This window comes from Camelina sativa, chromosome 11 (assembly GCF_030686135.1).
Source record: "Camelina sativa cultivar CO46 ecotype springtype chromosome 11, ASM3068613v1".
Lineage (NCBI taxonomy): Eukaryota > Viridiplantae > Streptophyta > Magnoliopsida > Brassicales > Brassicaceae > Camelina > Camelina sativa.
Window position 1 is genome coordinate 8284128 of NC_141890.1, and position 23172 is coordinate 8307299.

Genomic DNA, 23172 nt, shown 5'->3' on the forward strand with positions numbered 1-23172 from the left:
GTTTGATTTGATAGTTGGTGCTAATTGCATGTATAAGACGATGTTAATTTGGATTTTGGCTTGAGTTTTAAAAGATAGATGGTTGTGCATTTTCTTCAAAAATTGTAATAATGCTGCTCATTTATTTGGCAAAGTTTGGTTGTAATTCAAATATTTTATACTCAGAGTGCTTTTCATTTTCACCATGGCTTTCAAACCAATTGTATAACGATTATCTTCATTCATTAATACTTCATTTGTCTCTCAAAGATTCATGTTTGATTTCACACAAATTAAAAAATAATGATTATTAAGTTTAAATATAATATTATTTTCTTACTAAAAAAAGTATTATATATTTATAAACCAATGACTATTCAGATTTTCAAATTTTCTTAATGATCACTTCTTGAAATTTACAAAAGTTTAATACTAATTAACTAAAAGTGGTAAAATATCAATCTTTGTGGGACAAAAAAAATCACAAAACATCAATCTTTGTGGGACAGAAGAAGTATAATTCAAGTTTGGTTGCATTTAATGTTTTTAATTTTATTAATTAAACATTGCCAATTGTACATGTAGAGAGATGTTGGAATGTATCATAAATCACACCAATTAAAAATTCTTAATTCTGAATATTGTATATCATATATTATTATTTTAACTCCAACCTATCTATATTCCTACATATACATTTATCAACATAATAATTTTTACTATATATATACATACACATTTATCAACATGACTTATTAACATATAATTTGTATTTATCTCATCAAAACTTATTTACACGATAATTGAATACTATCATTATTCTTAACATTTTTCATAATCCATTTGTTTATTTATTCAAGTTAAGAGCTTTGTCACCCTTAGGAGGGCACACCATAGATTGTAGGGATATAATTGTGCATTTAATATTTTTATTTTTTTATGAATTAAACATTGTTAATGGTACATGTATGGAGTTGTTGGGACTTATCATAAATCACACCAAATTTTATATATCATGTATTATTATTTTCAACTATCAACCTATCTATATACCTACATAACATTTATCAACATAATAATTTGTACTATATACTTATACATTTATCAACATAATTTATAATTTATCAAAATGTTTTGTTTTTTGAAATATTTGAATATTTTGTTTAACCCTCTTCAATTCAATTTTACAACCATTCAAAATTTACGATTCACTCCCACCCGTAAGAGAGTGTACATTGTTACTTTTTTCAATAATAACAGTTGAATTTGTGGATCTCTTCTGGGATATCAATACATCACTGCTATATTATCCTTTTGATAATCAGTGGTGAATACTGAAAGTGCTTTGAAACAAGTGCATGAAATTAATCCAAATGCTCATATATATACCGCTTGTCATAGAATAAAATTATATGTGGAGATGTTATCAAGAATTTGAGTGAAGATGTTAGAATTCAACTTCGACTACAAGGTTTCAAGATGGAAGATGCAGAAGAGAGGTTTGAGTTTTTGCAAACGACATTTTAAACTTATCAATAGAAACTCATTTTATTGTGTCGGTAATCATTGACAATTTGGCTCCAGACTATAGAAATATTTTTCTAATTACAAGTGATTTTGATTTTGCATATTATTTGGAAAATTATATAATCATGGCTACACAATCCTTTTAGCATGCAAGAAAGACGTGCATGATTGCATTCCAAGTTTTAAACGTTACGCACACAATACACACAATGCATGCATGGGAAATAATGCAAGACTCTGGTGGTGGTTTGCATAAGTAATTGAAGTTCATTAAGCATTGAAGTAAATGTTTGTTATTGGAGGTGTGATTTCTAAATCTATATACAATTATAAATTATGGAAATCAAAACGTTTTTGGATTTTGAAATAACATGTTTTATCAATGGATTTGAATCCTTTTATTTTACACTTTCAAATTCATTCAAATCCAATCCACTTTAAACATAATATTGATCTTGAAATCCAAAAACAAATCATGAAATGAAAAACATGGAATTTTAACACATAATTTTGATAAGTATTTTAAAATCAATAATTGAATAACAAATGATTTTTGTTTGTATTTCCAAATTCATAAAACCAATAACCTCACTTAGAGGTGAAGGAAGTGGTATGAAGACCTGAATATTTCTATAATTTTTTTAATGTATTTTCTAGTTTTTCATGAAATTTCCCTATTTCTATGTACTGTTCAATTATTTTCATTTAATTTATTTTCTTATATAGTTATTTTGGTCATATTACAAAAAGTTACAAAATTATTGTTTGATTTGATAGTTCCTTTTATCCCATTGCTAATTGCATGTACGAGAAGATGATAACATGGATTTTAGCTAGTGCATGACAATTTTAAAAGGTAGGATATTATAGGGGACGCAAATACAGAACGTAATATTCACATAATATCAAGAAAATAGCACAATAAACATTAAGAAAACGAAAAGAAGACAGAGCTACTACTCTTGGTATTGTATATACTCAAGATTACATGAACTGATTCGCAAATCCCCAATACCAAATCACATCTACCAACTTCTGTCCTAATAGAGACCCCCTCCCCTAAGTCTTTGAAACAATCAAAACAAAGTAAGATAAACTCATCCTCTTCCTTCCTTTGCTGTTGTGAAGCTTCGGCTTTCCCTCACATCTGATGTTGATATATCCCAGCTCCCACTTCTTCTTCCCCAGCTTCCATGCCTTGTTTCTGTTCTTATCGAGCCTGCTCTCTCATGGTCTATGTCCAAAGTGTGATGAGGCTGATCGTTGGTGGCCTCTTCTGCATTACAACGCTGTGAGAGATTCATAAGATCGTCCCCAATGTCTAGATCGTCTTCCACTTTCTGTCGTCGGGTCCCATTATCCTCATCTGCTTTAGCTGATTCCCTGGTTGTGTTAGGCAGAGTTACAACTCTTGGGGGTTCTTCTTCTATGAAGGCTCTAAAGTTATTCCTCGAGGGCTTCACCTTCGAGCAAAATACCTCCAAGAAATTGTTTGCACAGCCACGGTTATAGACAATGCTTCTGCTGTTTGATCTGTACTTGAAACTCTCATAGGTTGTCTGCAAAACTTGCACGGTATCGCCATCAGTTGATTCACAACTTGCATATGATACTATTATCAGAAGAAAAGACCAATGAATCCAACTAGAAAACTGAATTCTGAAACAATAAGGGACCAACTAACCATGTTTGTACTTATGAGGTACAAGTGGAACGCTGTGAGCCCTCCAACAAACCACAAGGCAATAAAGCAATATATCATCAGAGCAACTGACCAAGGTGAAGCCTTCATTGCCCTCCACACAGTTCCGTGTTGATTATCCATCAGAATCTTGATGTAGAAAGCCGACATCGAGAACACATAGATGCAGAGAAGTGTTGACGAAGAAACAAACATAAAGAAATACCTATAGTTTCTCTGCCAATGGATACAACTTTCTAAGTCAGAGTCTACCCACGTAACAAAACAAGATTGCCCAATCAGCAGAACAAACAGATCTTGGCCTTTTTCAGATAGGAGAAAAGAAACCTTGGCCATAAATTTTTTTTTATGAAGTTTATCCTTTTTAAAGGTCAATATGCTTTTGAATGAGCTTACCTGTCCAATACATTGGCCCACCCACGGGCAATGATGATCAAAGCGCTCAACACAGTTGTTGCAGATGGAACAATGAGAGCAACGAGGAGGCCTGTAAAGCATGCATGTATCACAGTATTTCACTCTAACAGAAACACCATTAACCATGACTTCTTTGGTCCTAGGAATGTGAACACTTGGTGTTTGTCTTCCATCAGCTGATATAGTTGTCTCATAGCGTAGTTCTTCCTCTGGTGGGTGCAAATTTCGTGGAACTATACCAGGATCTCGTGCAGATGTGAAGGAGAGGAGGATCAATACCTATCAAAACCAACTAGGCGATTCAGCAAAGGAAAAAAAGAAAGTAAAAAGTCTGAATGCCACGCAACATGTGACAGAGTAGGAAGACACAGTTTAAACTTCTAAGCTGGAGGTACAAAACGAACACGAAACATCTTCAGGTTATATATTTGTAGCCAAGCAGGGTGCATAGCAGTGAATTAAACTCTGATGCTTTGTAAACATAACATCTAACCACCAAAAAACAGCTTGAGGATAACCCAATAAAACACAAATGTAAATAAATAGGAGTATCAGATGGGCATCGAAGAAGACTAGACTTACATAAATAGTGAATAGAATTGCTACCACCAAGATAGCATAACCTGCATTGTAGGAAGAAAACTCATGGCGAAGATGTCTTGCCACAAATACACAGAACAAAGCAACTGGAACTATGATCAGTAGCAAGGTAGCAGGCAGTGACCTAGCATCTGGTCCAAATATCAATCTCCCACCAAGGATGAATTTCTGCAAAGGAGATAGCAAATCAAGATACTATAGATATGTACAGAGTCAAGGCATTCAAAACCAAAGGATTGATTAATAAGATAATGCTAAAATCAAAATGCAGTGATATTCAAAAATAATAACAAATCCAACAAGAATCCGAGAGCCCCTTTTAAACCATCAAACCAACAAACACAGCTTATGGATCCCATAAACCACTAATTATGTAATGTAAGGTCATTCAAAATGGTTGTGAGCCCACCAAGCCCTTACAGCTTTTCGCATCTGCAACATTAGTAGTTTACACGTACCAAAGCGAACCAATCACTGATATTTTCGTAAGCCTCAAAGAAAAAAAAAGAAAAAAAAAAACCTAATTTCCAATTAAAATCCTCTCAAAACAAAGAGAGAAAACAAAATTCAGAGAACCTAATATCATAATTCGAGGCTCAATCGCTCGATGATAAAAAAAAAAAAAGAGAGACTTACATTGCTTCCTTTCCAGGCTTCGAATACCCGTTTTGTCATGGAGAGAAGAAGAAGAAGAAAAAAAAAAGCAAAACAGAATCAGAAACTCCTAATTCGAGGAGGATAAGCTGTATAAATGTCTCTCTCTCAACCCCCGCCGTGTTCTATTTCATTTCAAAAGTCTTCCAGAGCCAAATCTACCTCCGCCGGAAAGAAGAGGGTTTTTCTTCCGATTGAGGAAAGCCCTAATAGTAACCAGAGAGATCGCTAGCAAAACCCTAAAAAAAGGATTGGATTTATAAAGCCTCGCGAGCGACTTCTGGTCTGACCCTCCTCCTCCTCCTCTCTCTATGGGATGGGGAGAAAGAACGAAAACGATTTGTTTTTTTTTTTTTTCCCCTTTCTTCTCTTTACGTTTTTTTTTTCTATTGGTTTTAATGACGTCACCACCATGTTTATCTTCTAAAACCACAAAATTTAAAATTAGCGTCGTCAAAATTTTTTGCGCATTTCTCTGACTGATAACACGAGTTATCAAAATCGAGTTGCACTAAATATTAAAATTCGATTTAGCTTGTAATAAAAATTATGTGGTATAAACAGCAGTTTGATATAGTGAATTTACAATAAAAAATGAATTAAACATTTTCTTTAAACGACTGACTGGTAATATTTTTGATGTATCAGATGCAGTATTTATTAGAAATAAAAATTAAAAATTTATTAAAAACAATAACATTTTTGAAATAGAATAATTAAAAATAGATAAATAAAATGATCCTATGTAAAAAAAAATGAAAAACATTTGAGACATAGAAAATAAAAAAAAAAGAGAAACTAATGACGACGTACATTCTATAGCATATTTGCTATCTCATCTCGTACGTTATTCATATATTGGCCATCATTTGTTCCCTCTTCTTCCTCAAGTCGATTAAGCTCGCCTTCTGCAAATCACCGTCCACGACTATCTCGAGCAGTGACATTTTCGTCTTCAAAATCAGCATCTGGAATTCTATGAAGCCTGATAAAATTGTGAAGAACCATAGTAGCATGCACAATTCTGTTCTGAGTCTTGACATCATAACGAGGCAAATTGTCAAGAATCGTCCATTTTTTTTTCCAAACTCCGAATGTTCGTTCTATCACATAACGAAGTGATGCATGCCACCTATTATATAATTCTTTTTTGTTCCTCGGAGCATCTGCATCAAATTCTGAAAGATGATATCTGATGTTTTCTCTGCTGCTTCCTCTATATGGAGCTAGAAATCCCCACTTGTTCGCATATCCAGAATCGACGAGATAATACTTACCTATAAGAGGTCTCGGGAATAAAGGATCTCCATCTATTGCATACTGCAACACCAATGAATCATGTGTGGATCCAGCTGCGCCTAGCCATGCATACTTGAAGATCATGTTTAAATCGCATATGGCCATTATGTTTAGACTTTTCTGTCCATTTCTATCAAAATACCCAACTGCATCACTACCTCCAACCATTATTTTGACATGCGTTCCATCAAGTGCTCCAACAAATCCACTAAAGAAAGGCCAATATCTTGAATCTTCTTGTAACTTACGAGGATAGTGCTGGAGTGATGTTGTTGTTGGAGTTTTTAAATACTCACATGCTAGTCTCTCTACAGCGTCCAGTACCTCATGGAACTTTCGATAAGTAGTCTCTTGGGAACGACCAAAAGTCATTCCAACAAAGCGTTGAGATGCATTTTGACCGCATGTAACCAAAAATATTGCCACCATCTCATCAATACTGATATTATCGGTACTCCGTAAGTTGTAACGTTGCTCCAGCGTTGTGCACAGGTTCTTGAATGCTTCCGGATGCATCCTTAACATGTTCATACGATTTACCGGCTTGTTACGAATCTGCCTTTCAAGGTTTTGCCAACCTAATCCTCGTTCTTCCGCCATTGGTTGTTTAGAAAAATAACGATTGTAATACTCCATCAAAGGCTGCATTATCGTATCCATATACTCATCATCTTCTAGATTGTACAACTCTAGCAACTCGTCTTCTGTAAGATTTTCTAAACCCCGAGAATACAACTCGTTTAATCGTATGACCTATAAATAGATGAGAATAAAAAAACTAGGATTAGAACTTAATTATTTTATTAATCATAAACCATGTAACATTAAGCAAAATAGAACTAATTTCTTAGCATTAAACCAAAAACAAAAAAACAAAAAAAAAAACTTAACCTAAAATGCATTAGAAAAAGGAAAAAGAATATTATTAAAAGATTTTTAATCTTCTAGATTAAAAGTCTTCGTCTGACTTGATTCTCCATCACAACCCATTTTCTTGGTTTCTCCTTCATACCCTATCTCTTTGAATAATGACATGAGCGCTGTATGAGATGGAGCATTGAATTCTTCGTGACTCTCCATGTTTGTGTTACGGATGTTCAAATCCAGGTTGACACTTGGAGGACCTCTTTGGCAACTTTGCAAATTATTGAGACGATTTCCAATGAAATCTCCGTTACGATCATATCCCGTATAACCCTCCAAGAATATGATCTTATCATGATCATTTTCACTAGAGACCATCATTTCTCGGGCAAAGAGATCCTCCTTTAGTACTTTGATACACGCCCACCAAAAATCTGTCCACCTTGAATTGATTGCAAGACTCCATATGCCTCTTTGTATGGTGTAGCTTCATTCTTTTCTCTACATTCTCTTGCCTCTTCTACTTGAGCACGAAGAAATTCCATCATTTCTTTGAATTGTCCACCCATCTCAGTTTCAAATGCCGTTCTTCTTCGTGGCATGTTCTTTTCTCCACTCCGTAGTACATATTTCCCTCGATTACTTGGGTATGGAGTAACACGTGATTGTTTTTTAGCTGACCGCTTCGCTGGACCAATTGGCGACAGTGGAGGAGATTCGTTTGTGATGGTTTGAGACTGTAGATGTGCATCCTTTGTAGGAGTACGGTTTGAATCATCTCCATCATCATCTACGACTATCGGAACGAACTTGTCCTCTGATTGCCTCTCATCTACCTCAGTATTGTTTGCATCTTGCTTATGAGTTGGGTACATAGCTTCTGGTTTACTGCCTTGACAACCAAATATGTGTCTCATAAGCTCCATATGGGGAATTCCTTCTTCACGGATAATTTTGGCATATGGTATCTCCTGCACAATATTTTTAAGAATATTAATATGATAGCTAGCAAAATAAAATATGTATTACAAACAAGCTTATTTCTGGATTTACAAAAAATAATACATAACCTTAAGTTACTATTAATATATAAATTAACTAATTTAAACTACAGAAAAAAAATAAAAAAGAAAATACCTTTTCACGGTCAACCCACCAGTCCGGATCCATGTAAATCAAACTCGTGTTCTGATCATAGTGTATTCCAGTGAAATTTTTCAGCCTCTTATAAGCATTCCACTTATTTCTCAAAGCATCGTATTTGCTCTTGAAAGAATCCCACATAACATATACAGCTTAAAATTTCCGTGTACGTTTCAACAACGAATAAAATAGTAGGAACAACTTTTTTCTTTTGAAAGAGTCTGATGAAAACTAGAAAATTTTAGAAAAATATTTGACCAAAGTTGTTTACGGGTGCGTAGCATAAAAATAGAAACAAATAACAAATATTATTTTAAAAAATAATCAATTGAATAATTTAAAAAACTGATAACTCAACTCTAACACATGACAATTTCCATGATGTTGAATAATCTTTTAAGTTAACAATTTTACAAAGGATATACCTCAAACTTTTACATCAACCATAACACATGATTATTCAAAATCAACTTTAAAAAATTTAGTTTTGTTAGTGATTGGTAACATTTTTGAATAAAATTTGAGTTGAGTCCATAACTCAACATAAGTCAATAGTAACACATGTTACCAGTCAAAGTCTTTGTGTCAGATTCATTCCTCGTGCAAATTAACTTTACATATATCTCTCTCAATTGGATTTTTCTTTTTTGGATTTAAGAGAACTAGATACTTTTTTTACTGACATTTTATGAAAAATAAAATAAAAAAATAAATACCATTTATCTGTAATTGACTCTCAACTACCATTGATTTGATTTTTTTAATTGTCTGCATTTCAATAATAGGAAAAAGTTCGACAATGACAAATACAAAGAGAAAGAGAAGTCGAAAACCAAAAACAAACGATATAACCTCGGTAACTCGATACTAACCACGGCCCTCTCGTTCAATTTGCTCATGTAACCAAGTAGGACCACCTAAAGCTAAATAAGTATTCAACCTACCGTCACATGTGACACTTTTCGCAATCGACCGCGCCACTCCGTTCGACTTTGGTGTCGCCAAATGGACCGAAACAACCTGCATTTGATTGAGAACCTGACCAATCTTATAAGGACTTGAACGATACTTAGGCCAATCCTGGGGTCTCTCAAGAGCACGCATTACTGCCCCACAATCTGTCCAAACCTCACACGACAATATATGTAAATCCCGCAAACTCTCAAGAAACCATAGTAGACATTGCAGCTCTGCAGCAATTCGATTCACTGTCGGTAGAAAAGCGTGGCGGGAATAAAACAATACATCACCAACATGATTCCTAAGGATCCAAGCTCCACCAGCAAAAAATTGACTGTTGACCCAAGAGGCACATAAGTTACATTTAAGCGTTCCAACAGCCGGTCTAGTCCATTTCTTTTGTAGGAACAGAGCTCTTCCCCCACCCGAACCATGACTTTGTTCCTGGTTTTGCAATCTGTTCTGTTTTAACCATTCCTCAGCATCTACCACTGCACCCGCAATTAACATGTGAGGATCTTGTACCCTACTAGTTTACACCACCGAGTTACGTGCCTTCCAAATCTCCCAAAGTATCCAAGGTATAGCAACCCACAATCTCAAGGGAACTTCAGTTTTAGTAAGTAACAACAACAAATATTCAATATCCTCTAAGAGCGATGTTGAAAAACCTTGGACTGGCATTGGTAAAGCAGTTGCAGACCAAACCTCTGTCGCAAAAGAACATTTAAACAAAACATACGAGACAGTTTCTTCTTCAGTCTGACAAATTTGGCAAGTAGGATTAATTTGTAAACCATGCCTCCTTAGACAATCTACAACCGCCAAAGCACCAGATAGCACTCTCCAGAGGAACATTCTGATTTTTGGAGCCGTCTCCACTGTCCAAATCTTCCTTTCAACACATTCAAAGCTTGTGAACTTTCTGATTCCCCACCACACCCCGCAAAATCTTTAGATATCAGCCAATATCCACTCTTAACAGAGTATTTCCCATCATTGGTATACGCCCACACCAACCTATCATGTAAGCGACAATCCGGAGGGAAGGATCTAATTTTGATGACATCACACCGAGGAAAAAGTTCCTGTAAGCTCTGGAGATTCCAGTCACCCTGAGTGTTTATGAGCTCCGAGACTTGGAGATTCAAATTAATCATTTGTTCTTTATTGCATGGTCTCCTTGGTAACTCATCAAAAATCCACTTATCCATACCATTGATTAGATTGGAGATAGATTAGTTTGACTAATTGTAGTTGAATTGTTTGAACCATTTGGTAACTGTTCTTTCTTAATGAGACAATGAATTTAGATGTTTGTATATAACTTATCCTTTTTATTTCTTAAAAAAAATCTTATGTAAAATCTACTACAGTATATATAATAAAGACTTTTGTAGATGAATTCTCAGTTTAAAAACATATTTATAGCTGTCAATTGGTCCGTTTGTATGTGAGTTAAATCGGTCAAAATCATTACAGACGAACCATGAATCATTGCCAAACAAAACAAATCATTACTGAATGAAACAAATAACCACCACTAACCAAATCAGTGTTTTCTATAGATTAATATTTTGTGTCTTGTTTGTCCTCTAATTATCAAATTTGTATTTTGGGAGTCTCGCAAACTATAAGTTATTTGAAGAACAACCATACTACGAATCAACAAATTAAACTCAACATTTCATCCCAAACACAAACAAATTAAACTTAACATTTCATCCCAAACACATACCGTGTTCATCATACTGCAGACGAGATGGTTTGAAGTGCTAGTTTTGTTTTTTTTCAACTAAAAAGAGTGGTAGTTGATTGATTGATTCTGAATAGAAAAGAGAAGAGAACATTTGAAATGGCGGGCCATGCGAAATAAAATAGAATATGATGCCACCCAAAATGGTATCTCTATTGAGACAATATAGTATAGTATAAGTAGTATAGTCGTCATAGAATAAGAGTGAGTGATAAAGCTTGTGACTTTGTGAGAATCCTAATCTAAGCAGGGCCGTTCGCTCCCACCAAAGGACAAAAATCTCTTTCCCCAACTCATCTCTGTTCATTGGTTCCTCCCTAATATCAATCAAACCGGAACAAACTAAACGGATCCCTCTAATATAAATACAAAGCTCCACCCTTTCTCTCTCTCTCCATTGTTGTAGACTCTCTCTCTCTCTTCCCTCGTAAACATCGCTGTCTCTCTAAGATGGCCTCTCTCTCAGGCCTCTACTCTTCTTCCCCATCTCTCAAACCTTCCAAAAACCTCTCCTTTAAAGCATTGCCGCCGGCGCAATCCCGTGATTCCTTCTCTTTCCCACATACCTCCAAACCCACCATCAACCTACCGTTGACTCTCTCCTCGGCTCGTTCCTTGGCGCGCGACATTTCTCACTCGGATGCGAAGAAGAAAGAGCTTGTGAAAGATCCGGATGCGTTGTGGAAGCGATACCTCGATTGGTTTTATCAGCAGAAAGACCTCGGGCTGTATCTCGATGTCAGCCGGGTCGGGTTTACCGACGAGTTTGTGGCCGAGATGGAGCCCCGGTTTCAGGCTGCGTTTAAGGCTATGGAGGATCTTGAAAAAGGGTCTATAGCGAATCCAGATGAAGGAAGGATGGTTGGACATTATTGGCTTAGGGACTCTACGCTCGCACCCAAACCCACTTTGAAGACCTTGATCGAGAATACACTTAATTCTATCTGCGCTTTCTCCGACGACATCATCTCTGGCAAGGTTTAGTATTCGATCCCACCTTGTTTGGGTATTCTGATCATTTGCGATTGGCCTCAGTCAATAGCATAGCTGATCTTGGAAAAAAATAGTTCTTTGCAGAGTGTCTTGCTTAGCTCACCTTCTGATTCTTGTTTGCTTGCGAGACCTACTCAAATTTGTTTCTACATTGCAGATAAAGCCACCAACTTCTCCTGAGGGTCGTTTTACTCAGATACTTTCAGTAGGCATTGGAGGTTCGGCTCTTGGACCTCAATTTGTCGCTGAGGCCTTGGCTCCTGATAATCCTCCGTTGAAGGTATCTCACACTGTTCTAATTCTAGTCAACATTTGCATTCCCTTGCTGTTCACACTCTTGGCTCCAGTCTTATCTTTGCCTGGTGTAAGGATCTCTTGTCTTAGATTTTTTCTGATCCAAAGTATCTGATTTGCTGTGTATGGTTTTTTTTGTGCTTTTATGGTGTTGATAGATAAGATTCATCGACAACACCGACCCTGCTGGAATCGATCATCAGGTTGCACAACTTGGGGCAGAGCTTGCTACGACTTTAGTGATTGTTATCTCAAAGGTGTGTACTATATACCGTTGTTGACACAGGCTGTTTTATATGATGGTTGGTCTTGATATTGGCGAGTATGACTTAGTATTTTACGTGTTTCTCAGAGTGGAGGTACTCCTGAAACTAGAAATGGACTTTTGGAAGTGCAGAAAGCATTCCGTGACGCTGGTCTGAATTTCTCAAAACAGGTGTTAATCTCAGGTTTTTGTTTCCGCTTATATTCTGAAATCCATGTCTCCATGAATATGGGAAAAATGCTGTTTCTAAAAGCCCAACTGGTTTACACAGCTAGAAGTAATCTGAGTTAAGTGGAACCAGTAATTTATCTCAGTTACAACAGAGTAAAAACTGGCTTTCCATGGATCATTTAGACAACTTCAGATGTATTGCATATAATTTAGCTTCAACTTCTGCCCAACTGTAGTTCCTCAGCAGCTATTTCCCGCTGTATGCATATGCAGGGTGTTGCAATAACCCAAGAAAACTCGTTGCTGGATAATACAGCCAGAATTGAAGGTTGGCTAGCTAGATTTCCTATGTATGACTGGGTGGGTGGAAGAACATCAATAATGTCTGCAGTTGGTTTGCTTCCAGCAGCACTACAGGTACTTGGTACATAAGCTTAAACTTAGTATGATCACTCATTGCTTTTTTGTATGCTAATGCACTGCCATTGTATAGGGGATTAATATTAGAGAGATGCTTACCGGTGCCAAAATAATGGATGAGGCCACTAGAACAACTTCGGTAAGTCTTACTTGTTGCAGCTTGTTTTAAAACTACCACTTCTTGTTTGTTGAAGATGAATTTACTTACCAGGGTTTTAGTAGAATATTATATCACAAGGTTGGTTTCCTAACTCATACACTTTAGATACTAACCATGACTCACTCTAGCCTATAAATTTCTTTCTTCTTTCAGATAAAAAATAACCCTGCTGCTCTCTTAGCTATGTGTTGGTACTGGGCTTCAGATGGTGTTGGCTCCAAGGTACTTTCCCTCAACTTTTTCGAGAGTGTCTAAGACTAGCAAGGAGATTGAGTTCTTATTTGCCCTTTTAATTCTTTTTCCTTTCCTTTACAGGATATGGTCGTTCTTCCTTACAAGGATAGCTTATTACTATTCAGTCGGTATCTGCAGCAGCTGGTCATGGAATCACTGGGAAAGGAGTTTGATCTTGACGGTAACACTGTAAGCATACACTTTCTTTAATTTTCACCGCAATACTTCCGAACGGTGGTTCATGAGAATTTACTGAGAAGTGTAAATTGGTCTTTCATTTAATACCACTCCTAGAAATCTTAAGATCTGGGTTACGTAATTGCTTGTGTGCATGATTGAGTTCAGTTTGTTACACCGCCTTCATGGAAGAATTGAAACCTGTGTACTGTTTCCTCAACCCTGTTTTTACGAGTGTGTGATCCCTAGAACGTTTATTCGAATTTGCAGGTTAATCAAGGGTTAACTGTGTATGGGAACAAGGGGAGCACAGATCAGCATGCGTGAGTTTTCTTTATTCAAATAGTTTTCTTATCGAGACATAGCAAAAATGGAGCTCTTATGCAACAGTATTTAATTTTCTTATTTCACTAGCTACATTCAACAGCTGAGAGAGGGTGTGCCCAATTTCTTTGCAACCTTTATAGAAGTGTTACGGGATAGACCCCCAGGTCACGATTGGGAGCTTGAACCAGGTGTCACTTGTGGAGACTACCTCTTTGGGATGCTTCAGGTCTGAATTTCGCACGAATTAAAAGATCTTCTTCACTCTTTACACACACTGTATTTAGACTATCTTCCTAGCTGATAAGCTGGTTTGAATTTGTCCAGGGAACTAGATCTGCATTATATGCAAACGGTAGAGAATCCATTAGTGTTACTATCGAGGAAGTGACACCAAGATCTGTTGGGGCTCTTATAGCTCTTTATGAAAGAGCGGTCGGATTGTATGCCTCTATTGTGAACATAAATGCTTACCACCAACCCGGTAGAGATATTCCTCCCGAATCTGAAACCGGGGTTTTGTAATTGCCTAACTGAATTTTGTTTACTATAAATCTGAATGAAACAACGGTTACAGGTGTGGAAGCCGGCAAAAAGGCAGCAGCAGAAGTTCTGGCTCTGCAAAAGCGGGTGTTGTCAGTTCTTAATGAAGCCACGTAAGTATCAGACCATATCCGCTTCTCCTGTCAAATCTTGTGTCAAGACTCGAGAGAGATCACTTATATTGTAATTTTCTTTATCTGCCTGCAGGTGTAAAGATCCGGTAGAGCCATTGACATTGGAAGAGATAGCCGATCGTTGCCATGCTCCTGAGGAAGTAACGTCTAAATCCTTGCAGTTTATTTTATTTGTAACTTTTCGGGATTGGACGTATCAAGAAGTCTTTTATCTTTGAAATTGCAGATAGAGATGATATACAAGATCATAGCGCACATGTCTGCAAACGACAGAGTTCTGATAGCTGAAGGGAACTGTGGATCGCCACGGAGCATCAAAGTGTATCTGGGAGAGTGCAATGTGGATGACCTGTACGCATAATAAACCCCCAACACTTTCTCAAAAACTCCAAAGAGTTCTCATTCTCTCCATTCCTTATTTATTTCTGCCATGTCTATGATTTTGAAAAGGAGAAAAGGATTTTCAATAAGGGCCAGGAAACACTTGTGTACTTTGTTTCAAAATAATGATAATTTCAGTTCAGAGTGTGGAATATGTTGATTGTAATGAAAACATTGGAGATGATACATCAATCAATCAGGCAACAATGGTATCAACACTCTTCTTATGCTTGTTTTTTGGTTAGGTATCCTTTTGTTGCATCTCAACACTTCATATATACACAAACAAAAGCTTAATCAAATCAGCAGGTAAAGAAGCTCAACAAACATCCTCCATGTGGTTAGATAGTATTTGACAGTTTTGCAACTCAAGCAAAGTGATATGTTTCTTATTTGTGATGGACTTCCCCTTCTTTTCTTCAATAAAACATACTTTTTTTACACAAGTTTTTAATACTACCAAACATTCAAGTAAAGCTTTATATAATCAAAGGCTCATAATTTTCCAAAATAACTTTCAATAACCCACTTTTGAAATTCAAATGGAATACTTTGACAAAAGAAAATGGTAGAAAACAAGACCACCAGTCGAGTCCAGTTGTCCCCACCATCACCTATTTAGTAGCCTACCATAACAACAAATTACAAAAATCATAACGTTACAACTCCTTTTCGTCCATTTTCAAAAACCATTTATATAAATTATAATGCTAAATTACTTTTCCACGTCACCTACCCGTTAAGTCCAGCTCCCCCGTGAGCGTACTAAACGACACCGTTCTTGGAGGTCTTCATACCCACTCGATTGCCTTTCTTCTCTACCCCTTTCCCAAATTTGAATTCCCATTTTTTTTTTTTTTTTCAAATTAAAAAAGAGAATCAAAAAGTAAATTTAAAAAAAAAAAAGAAAAAAACAAAAATCATATTGAAGAAGTGTGCACACAGATTTCAATCGTCTCTCTCCCACTCTCTCTTCTCGGTGAAAGCTTCCTGATTAAGCTTTCCTAGTCTTCCCACTCTCTCTTCTCGATCTGTGAAGGTTTTTCTCTGAGTTCTTCCACAAATCTCTCTTCTAAAGCAAGACTTCATTTGGATTTGGCTCAATTTTAGCAACTTCCTTCCCAACTAAATAGCACTTGTGCTTCGATTTCAACTTCACATTTCGCGATGATCCCCGACGGACAATTGAGATTACCTGCTCCCAAGGTTCGTGACGGCCGCGTATCTCCTTCAGCTCCTGTTCCGGTCACCAAAACCCTAGCGGTGGCCGATACTGACGTCACTTCCGAAGACGGTATGAGTACTAATTCCGAGGACGCGTCTCTCGACTCGTCTCCCGAGGACAGTAGAGTCTCCAGCGCCGTTGGTCGCAGCTACGGTAGAAACCCGTCTTATTATACTTACTCCGAGGTGAGCTCATCAAGAGAGACTTTGGTCGGTGCTTGCGAACTAACGGGACCCAGATTTGATGGTGATACTGACGAGGAGGATGAATCCACGGATTCTGCTACTAGCTCGCAATTTTCTCCTCCACCGCCGACAGCTGGGAGGATTGGTGGCGGCGTATCTCAGGTGGAACGAACTCACTTCCCTAAGACGAACGGGAGAGCAACCGTCGAGAAGGTTTAACCTTAACCTTTCGAGTTAAAATCTCTGATCGTAGAACATTTAGTTTGATGACATTTAGTTTGATGGATGATTATTCCGCGTTCTTAGAGCTAAAATTACTAATAAAATGGCAGATATGGAATGGTTTTTGCAATCGCGTTTTGTTCTCATCTTATTTGATTTTGGTCTGAAGATTTGGATTTTGTGATAATCGTCATAACGATGTCAAAATCTGGTCATGAGTTTGTGCTTTAGCTGATGCTAAAAGGTCTTTATGTATCACTAAGCAAGACTTGCTTTTCTTCCCTCGTATAGTTGTGGAACAACAATGATGCTTATAGGATTTGTTTCCTTATTGATCTTCTCAAACCTCTTGTTTATATTGCAGGAGCCTGATGAGACGTTTTCTTCTAAAGAAGTGAGCGATATACCCAGTGCCCCTCCATTTTCCGGGGCAGCAGAGGAATCTGAAGAAATTAAACCAGAAACTTCAAGCGTTCAGGTTTCAGAAGTCAAAACAGGAGATTGTGTAGAAAGTAGAAAGACTGGCCACTTTAATAGGTATTTCCTTTTTTTGCTTGTTAGATGAAATAAGTTCTCAGTTTGATAAACCATATTCACTTTTTGCTTCTATTCCTATAGACGTAGTGCTGCTTCTGAGTCATCTGGGCCACCTGATCAACATCCAGCTCGGTTACCAACTTTTCATGCGAGGTAGTTCTGCTCTGATTAGTTTTTTCATTGCTTGAGAAATTCGATGTAGATCACTAGATACATAGGGAAAACCCGATGTTATCTTCAGTCAGTTTAGTAAACAAGTAGTATTCTTTTTAATCACTCTGTCGCTTCTTTATGTACCCTGATACAGTTCTCGTGGGCCATGGCATGCTGTTGTTTCCTATGATGCATGTGTACGACTTTGCCTGCATGCGTGGTCAACGGGTTGCATGGAGGCTCCCATGTTTTTGGAAAATGAGTGTGCTCTTCTACGAGAAGCATTTGGGTGAGTTTATTATATTTCCAAGCTCATTTCTTAGTTTGCATATGTATTCTTCAAATTCTCTATATTATTGCCTTGATAGATAGTTTAGATTTCTTGATGCAAACTGAAGTTGAAGGATATTTTTTCGTCCTCATGCCTCCAAATTACTGAATAACAGATCTGTACTTGGGCTAATACTGACTAACAGGTTGCAGCAGCTCCTTTTGCAATCAGAGGAGGAGCTTCTGGCGAAGCGATCTTCACAAGCTGCGCACGAAGGAGTTGCGCCTAAACCAAAAAAAAATATTGGCAAAATGAAGGTGCAAGGTAAACTTGAATTTTGTTCCATCTGCTTTCTGGCTACCCCTCTTATAATCAATAGTCGTAAAATAAATTTGTCTGCTTGTTCAGTACGACGTGTTAAAACAGTTTTGGATGGTCCAACTGGCTGTAGTATATCATCTTTGAAGCCATCATTGATAAAGTTCGAGAAAATCCGGATTCACTTTTCCAATATGTCAACACGCTTATTTTCTGGATGGCGGGCTCTTAGGAAGATCCATGTCCGTGTACCGGCCAATGGTTCATCTCTTCCTCGTCAAAGTCTGGCATATGTGCATGCCAGTACACAGTACTTAAAACAAGTCTCTGGTCTCCTGAAAACTGGTGTCACAAGTCTACGTAACAATTCAACGTCTTATGATGTTGTACAAGGTATGTGAAAATTATTAACTACTTGCCTATTCGGGGAGAATAAACTTTACTTAGCATCCTAGTTTTTAACGATAATATGCCATATATATGCCAGTATGTGAGTTAAAAAGAAATTGTATCTCCATGTTTCCCACTTCTCTACTCTCTGTTTTTGTACAAGAACTTTAATAAATATTGATTGATCGTTTGGTTCTGTCATTCAGAAACATACTCGTGTAAGTTAAGATTGAAAAGCTTAGCTGAAGATGATGCCATTGTGATGCAACCCGGATCTGGTGAAAGCCATGTTTTGTATGTTCTGTTCCCCACTCTTCTTTCCACTCTCCCAAAACCACGTGGGGCAACTTTCCATATGTGTGATGTCTGACAAATTGTATGGAAATTCAACAGCTTTCCTGATAGTCATGGAGATGATCTGATTGTTGAGATCCTTGATCCGACGGGGAAGGATTTTGGGCGTGTGCTTGTCCAACTAGCTAATATTTCTGAAGATTCGGTAAGTTGCTTTGACTTGCCTTTTTAATTTGTTGCTATGTTTCAAATGCTTCTAATGAAGAAAACATACCATACAGGCTGAGAAAGTTCGTTGGTGGTCTGTTTTTCGTGAGCCAGAACATCAACTTGTGGGCAGACTCCAGCTCTATATTGACTATTCGGCAAGTTTTGATGATAACAGCCATTTGAAGGTGGGTTAACAAATGACTCATTATATATTCTGTTGGTAATCTCTCTTCTGATTTGCGCTCTGTTAGTGGACTGGCATTTCTTTGTTGTATACTAAGAGAGACTCGAGCAGTCCATTTACTAACCATATTTAAAGCTTTATCTCGTACAGCAATAGCCTCTTCTCTTGTTCATAGTACTAAGCTGTTTTGACCAGAAAATATTATCTTACTATATTTGTTGATTTTAGACTTGATAAGTTGTTATGGTTATCTAAGTGCTAATTAAGGTATTTTCAGCTCGTCATTCAGTTCGTTCATTTCTAAGTCCATTAATTGAAACGTTTCTCAAAACTTTTTGAAGATATATCTTCTATCCTCTGAAGATTATGTTTCTGAACACCGATAAAACTCATTATGTTGTGTTAATTTGATTTTGGTGTATTGATTTCCTTTTTCATCTTCCTTTAGTGTGGTTCTGTTGCGGAGACAGTCGCATATGACCTAGTCCTGGAAGTGGCCTTGAAAATGCAGCGGTTTCAGCAAAGAAACTTATTGTTATATGGTTCATGGAAATGGCTTTTGGAAGAATTTGCCACCTACTATGGGATTTCAGATGTCTACACCAAGCTCAGGTATATTGTACTCACTTTCTGTTAATTCTTATTATTTGAGCGATATGCTATAACTCCGTTTTCTCTATCTTGCTTTATCTGTTGCTTTTAGATACTTGTCCTATGTAATGGATGTCGCTACACCGACTTCCGACTGTCTCCATTTGGTGCATGACTTATTAACACCTGTCATCATGAAGGGAAATGGCAAGAGCGCCTTGAGTCATCAAGAGGTACATATGCACTCTGCAGTTATCTGTTATTAATTTACTTTGCGGGTTTTTTTGTGTGTGTGGGTTTTGGAGTTACGTATTTCTTGCCTCAAGTTAAGGTACGGACATGATATGACCCTAAAGTTAGCTTGTTTACGTTGATCATAATACTTGACTTTAGAGCACAACACTAGAAATTTTCCTGTGTTATTCACCATTATATTCATAGGTGTAAAATGTAAATACAATGGTGAATGACAGATTAGAAACCTCGTAGTTGCTAACATGACATATTTAAGCATCAGACAATATCTAATATCACCCAAGTTAATCTGTTTGCTGTTGAATTTTTCTTCTTTGGAAGCATAATATACTTTCTGCTTATGACTGCTTAAGGATCTTTATTTTGTGTCTTTGCTTTCAACAGAATCGGATCCTGAATGAAATCAAGGACCAGATCGAGCAGATTCTGAAACTGGTCTTCGAGAACTACAAATCTCTTGACGAGTCTTCATTTTCTGGAATGATTGATGTGGTCAGTTCTGCATCAGGAGTTCCAGCGCCAGCGCTCACTCCTGCTGTGAAATTGTACACGCTTCTGCACGATGTCTTGTCTCCGGAGGATCAGACTAATCTTTGTCATTATTTCCAGGTATAGCATACAGCCTCTCAATTGCCTTACCTTACTCTTGATCAGCCATTTTTCTCATCTATTTGGCATCATTTCAATTATAGGCAGCAGCAAAGAAGAGATCTAGAAGGCACTTGGGTGAGACAGATGAGTTTGTTGCTAACAACAGCGAGCCCAATTTTTGGGATACATCTGCAATGTCCTCTGCTTACCAGAAAATGACTATGGTCTGCAAGAATGTAAAGAATGAGATCTATACTGATATTGAGATCCAAAATGAAGATATACTTCCCAGGTTAGTATGCAAGTAGAACCACTGTTGTACATTATGTTATCAAATTTTCTGTAATTGAGATGTTTAGATGTGTGTACTGCAATTAAAGCTCTTGTAGAATCTTCTAGCAGCTGCTGATTTCCCCTGTGTTTGTTATATTTTTATATGCAGTTTCCTTGACCTTCCAAACCTGTCAGCGTCTATATATAGCACTGATCTCTGCAATAGACTTCGAGCATTCCTTGTTGCATGTCCGCCCTCGGGCCCTTCGCCAACAGTTGCAGAGCTTGTGATTGCAACTGCAGACTTTCAACGTGATCTTTCCAACTGGAACATTAGGTAGGTTGTTTAGATTATTTGATTTGTTGATTGTCTGTTATTTTTGACTGGCATCATATTTCAATTTACAGTCCTATCCAAGGAGGTGTTGATGCAAAAGAGTTGTTCCATCTATATATCATGATTTGGATTCAAGATAGACGCCTTTCATTACTTGAGTCCTTAAAACTTGATAAGGTATGTATACTGATACTTTTTGTGAGGTTTCCTTCAGATTTCTTTTGTCTTCGATTTCAAATCAAAGCTATGGATAAGCAAAATTAGTTTCCCTTGTCTCTCTTTCCTCAAACTAACTTCTTTTTATCATATCAATACGGAACTGTCATTCAAGCAGGTAAAATGGTCTGGAGTCAGGACACAACATTCAACAACTCCATTTGTTGATGAAATGTATAAGAGGCTGAACGAAACCATTCAAGACTATCACGTTATCATTTCCAGATGGCCAGAATATATCTTTGTTCTGGAGCGTGTGAGTTTAGCTGTTCCTTGATGCTTTTTGATTTTGCGATTATGAAGATATTGCTTGTACATACCATTACATGTTATAAGCTTACAACTTCATTACATGTTTGGTGTGAATAGGCTGACATTGATTGTGTTTCTTTAGGCCATTGCTGATGTTGAAAAAGCAACTGTGGAAGCTCTGGAGAAGCAGTATGCAGATGTCTTATCACCTCTCAAAGAAAACTTGGCTCCAAAAAAACTAAGTTTCAAATATGTCCAAAAGCTGACTAAAAGATCTGTAATTGCATATGTAGTTCCGGATGAGGTGAGCATAATGTTCCTACATTTTTTTCCCAAATAAAAAGATTTGTTTGCTGAGATGTTTCTGTATCTGCTTGGTGCAGCTGGGTATTCTATTAAACTCCATGAAGAGGATGCTTGATGTTCTACGGCCTAATATAGAGGCTAAATTTAAAGCTTGGTCGTCATGCATCCCTGATGGTGGGAATGCAGCTCCTGGTGATCGTCTTTCTGAGGTGACAGTGATGCTCAGAGCCAAGTTTCGTAGTTACCTTCAGGCTGTGGTTGAAAAACTTGTAGAAAATGTGAGTTTCCCTTAACTCTTTTATTTCCTTGCTATTCGTATGTTATAGGGCTGAAATCTTATAAAAGAAAGAAGCTGATTGATATATGTTTTCAGCATCAAAAATAGAATGATTTGTAGTGTTTGATCTTGTTTTGTTATCTCGTTGGAAAGCATGTTTGAAAATTTCCCTTTTAGTATGTGCTTGTGTGGTAATCATTTATTTTGTTTCTTTTTAGAGCAAGCTACAAAAGACAACAATGTTGAAGAAGATTCTACAAGATTCTAAAGAAAGCGTTGGAGAATCAGACATCAGAAGCAAAATGAATAACCTAAAGGAGCAACTCACCAACACAGTGAATCATCTACACTCGGTTTGTGAGACACATGTCTTTATCGCATTGTCTCGAGGATATTGGGATCGAATGGGGCAGGTAACTATTTTTAATGCCCTATCCTGAATATTTGTTTTGTGGTGTTGGAGAGCTAAATCTTCTTCTGTGCGTGACAGATTGTTTTAACCTTTTTGGAGAACCGGAAAGAGAATAGAGCTTGGTACAAGGGTTCTAGAGTTGCTGTCTCTGTAAGTGCCAATAAAAACTGCAGTAACTTAAATTGTATGAGTCAAGACTTCACCTGATCTTACAATATTATGTGGAATGATGCGTATTTTCAGATATTAGACGATACATTTGCAGCACAGATGCAACAACTGCTTGGCAACTCGTTAAGAGAGCAAGACCTGGAGCCTCCTAGATCAATAATGGAGGTTCGGTCGATTCTTTGCAAGGACACTGCAGATAATAAAGCCAAGTCATTCTACTACTAAGCATCGAACAGCTAAAAATGCTGCAAGGTTCAGATCTCATTTGCTCATCTGCTTGAAGCTGCAAGTATTTTGCTTGGTGGAGCGAATTGTCGAAACCTTCAGAAAGCTTTAGATGTATAATAAAAGTAAAATGGTTACCACATTTTTCTTTAGTACTAAATGTCAATATATTACAAGACTGGCATCACATCTGACACGAGTTAACAACACGATGAAGTAAAGTTTACTACAAAACTATTTACTAAATTTGAATGAACGTGACAAAGTATTAGATTCCAAA

The 23172-nt window shown here is 37.1% G+C and overlaps 5 protein-coding genes across 6 annotated transcripts; 2 read left to right on the forward strand and 3 right to left on the reverse strand.

The window, feature by feature from the left end:
• Positions 1 to 2353: 2353 nt before the first annotated feature.
• Positions 2354 to 5334, reverse strand: LOC104722522 (protein S-acyltransferase 8). The gene is made up of 5 exons (XM_010440701.3): positions 4862 to 5334; positions 4208 to 4393; positions 3605 to 3904; positions 3191 to 3424; positions 2354 to 3065 (listed from the first exon to the last, which is right to left on the reverse strand). The coding sequence occupies exons 1-5, from the start codon at positions 4898 to 4900 to the stop codon at positions 2604 to 2606; spliced, it is 1221 nt and encodes a 406-aa protein (XP_010439003.2). The 5' UTR covers positions 4901 to 5334; the 3' UTR covers positions 2354 to 2603.
• A 3718-nt stretch (positions 5335 to 9052) lies between these two features.
• On the reverse strand, positions 9053 to 9655 carry LOC147933755 (uncharacterized). The gene has a single exon (XM_087472313.1). It carries the CDS (start codon positions 9653 to 9655, stop codon positions 9053 to 9055), a length of 603 nt encoding a protein of 200 aa, XP_087328439.1.
• A 1403-nt stretch (positions 9656 to 11058) lies between these two features.
• On the forward strand, positions 11059 to 15149 carry LOC104722523 (glucose-6-phosphate isomerase 1, chloroplastic). Its single transcript, XM_010440702.3, has 14 exons — positions 11059 to 11879; positions 12052 to 12174; positions 12347 to 12445; positions 12541 to 12624; positions 12898 to 13041; positions 13118 to 13183; positions 13358 to 13426; positions 13520 to 13627; positions 13886 to 13938; positions 14030 to 14168; positions 14267 to 14423; positions 14517 to 14595; positions 14690 to 14756; positions 14843 to 15149. Exons 1-14 carry the CDS (start codon positions 11352 to 11354, stop codon positions 14975 to 14977), a joined length of 1851 nt encoding a protein of 616 aa, XP_010439004.1. The 5' UTR covers positions 11059 to 11351; the 3' UTR covers positions 14978 to 15149.
• Positions 15150 to 15768: 619 nt separating this feature from the next.
• LOC104722524 (uncharacterized) lies at positions 15769 to 23138 on the forward strand. 2 transcript variants are annotated; one of them, XM_010440704.3, is made up of 21 exons: positions 15769 to 16620; positions 16994 to 17166; positions 17248 to 17319; positions 17474 to 17608; positions 17796 to 17914; positions 17999 to 18301; positions 18505 to 18592; positions 18692 to 18797; positions 18874 to 18987; positions 19435 to 19598; positions 19690 to 19810; positions 20217 to 20441; positions 20525 to 20715; positions 20866 to 21033; positions 21105 to 21210; positions 21368 to 21505; positions 21644 to 21805; positions 21885 to 22085; positions 22303 to 22497; positions 22575 to 22646; positions 22740 to 23138. In XM_010440704.3, the coding sequence occupies exons 1-21, from the start codon at positions 16165 to 16167 to the stop codon at positions 22890 to 22892; spliced, it is 3462 nt and encodes a 1153-aa protein (XP_010439006.2). In that variant the 5' UTR covers positions 15769 to 16164; the 3' UTR covers positions 22893 to 23138. The 2 variants fall into 2 exon arrangements, with proteins under 2 accessions (XP_010439006.2, XP_010439005.2); XM_010440703.3 differs by having other exon boundaries at positions 15818 to 16620; positions 21365 to 21505.
• On the reverse strand, positions 22921 to 23035 carry LOC109127247 (uncharacterized; the record flags this gene model as incomplete). The annotated part of the gene is given in 2 exon segments (XM_019231806.2): positions 22921 to 23016; positions 23018 to 23035. Coding segments are annotated over 2 exon segments (114 nt in total), but the record flags the coding sequence as incomplete, so codon positions are not given.
• Positions 23139 to 23172: the final 34 nt, after the last annotated feature.

Bases quoted from the DNA above. Each gene is read 5' to 3' on its own strand.
- LOC104722522 (XM_010440701.3), bottom strand. From the start codon at position 4,900: ATGACAAAACGGGTATTCGAAGCCTGGAAAGGAAGCAAT. The intron at 3,905-4,207 runs GTAAGTCTAGTC...TGGTTTTGATAG, and splicing joins CAATTCTATTCACTATTTAT to GTATTGATCCTCCTCTCCTT. The intron at 3,425-3,604 runs GTAAGCTCATTC...ATCCATTGGCAG, and splicing joins TGGGCCAATGTATTGGACAG to AGAAACTATAGGTATTTCTT.
- LOC147933755 (XM_087472313.1), bottom strand. From the start codon at position 9,655: ATGTTAATTGCGGGTGCAGTGGTAGATGCTGAGGAATGGTTAAAACAG.
- LOC104722523 (XM_010440702.3), top strand. From the start codon at position 11,352: ATGGCCTCTCTCTCAGGCCTCTACTCTTCTTCCCCATCTCTCAAACCT. The intron at 13,184-13,357 runs GTAAGTCTTACT...TTCTTCTTTCAG, and splicing joins AGGCCACTAGAACAACTTCG to ATAAAAAATAACCCTGCTGC. The intron at 14,169-14,266 runs GTCTGAATTTCG...GAATTTGTCCAG, and splicing joins ACCTCTTTGGGATGCTTCAG to GGAACTAGATCTGCATTATA.
- LOC104722524 (XM_010440703.3), top strand. From the start codon at position 16,165: ATGATCCCCGACGGACAATTGAGATTACCTGCTCCCAAGGTTCGTGAC. The intron at 18,302-18,504 runs GTATGTGAAAAT...TCTGTCATTCAG, and splicing joins GTCTTATGATGTTGTACAAG to AAACATACTCGTGTAAGTTA. The intron at 20,442-20,524 runs GTATAGCATACA...TTTCAATTATAG, and splicing joins ATCTTTGTCATTATTTCCAG to GCAGCAGCAAAGAAGAGATC.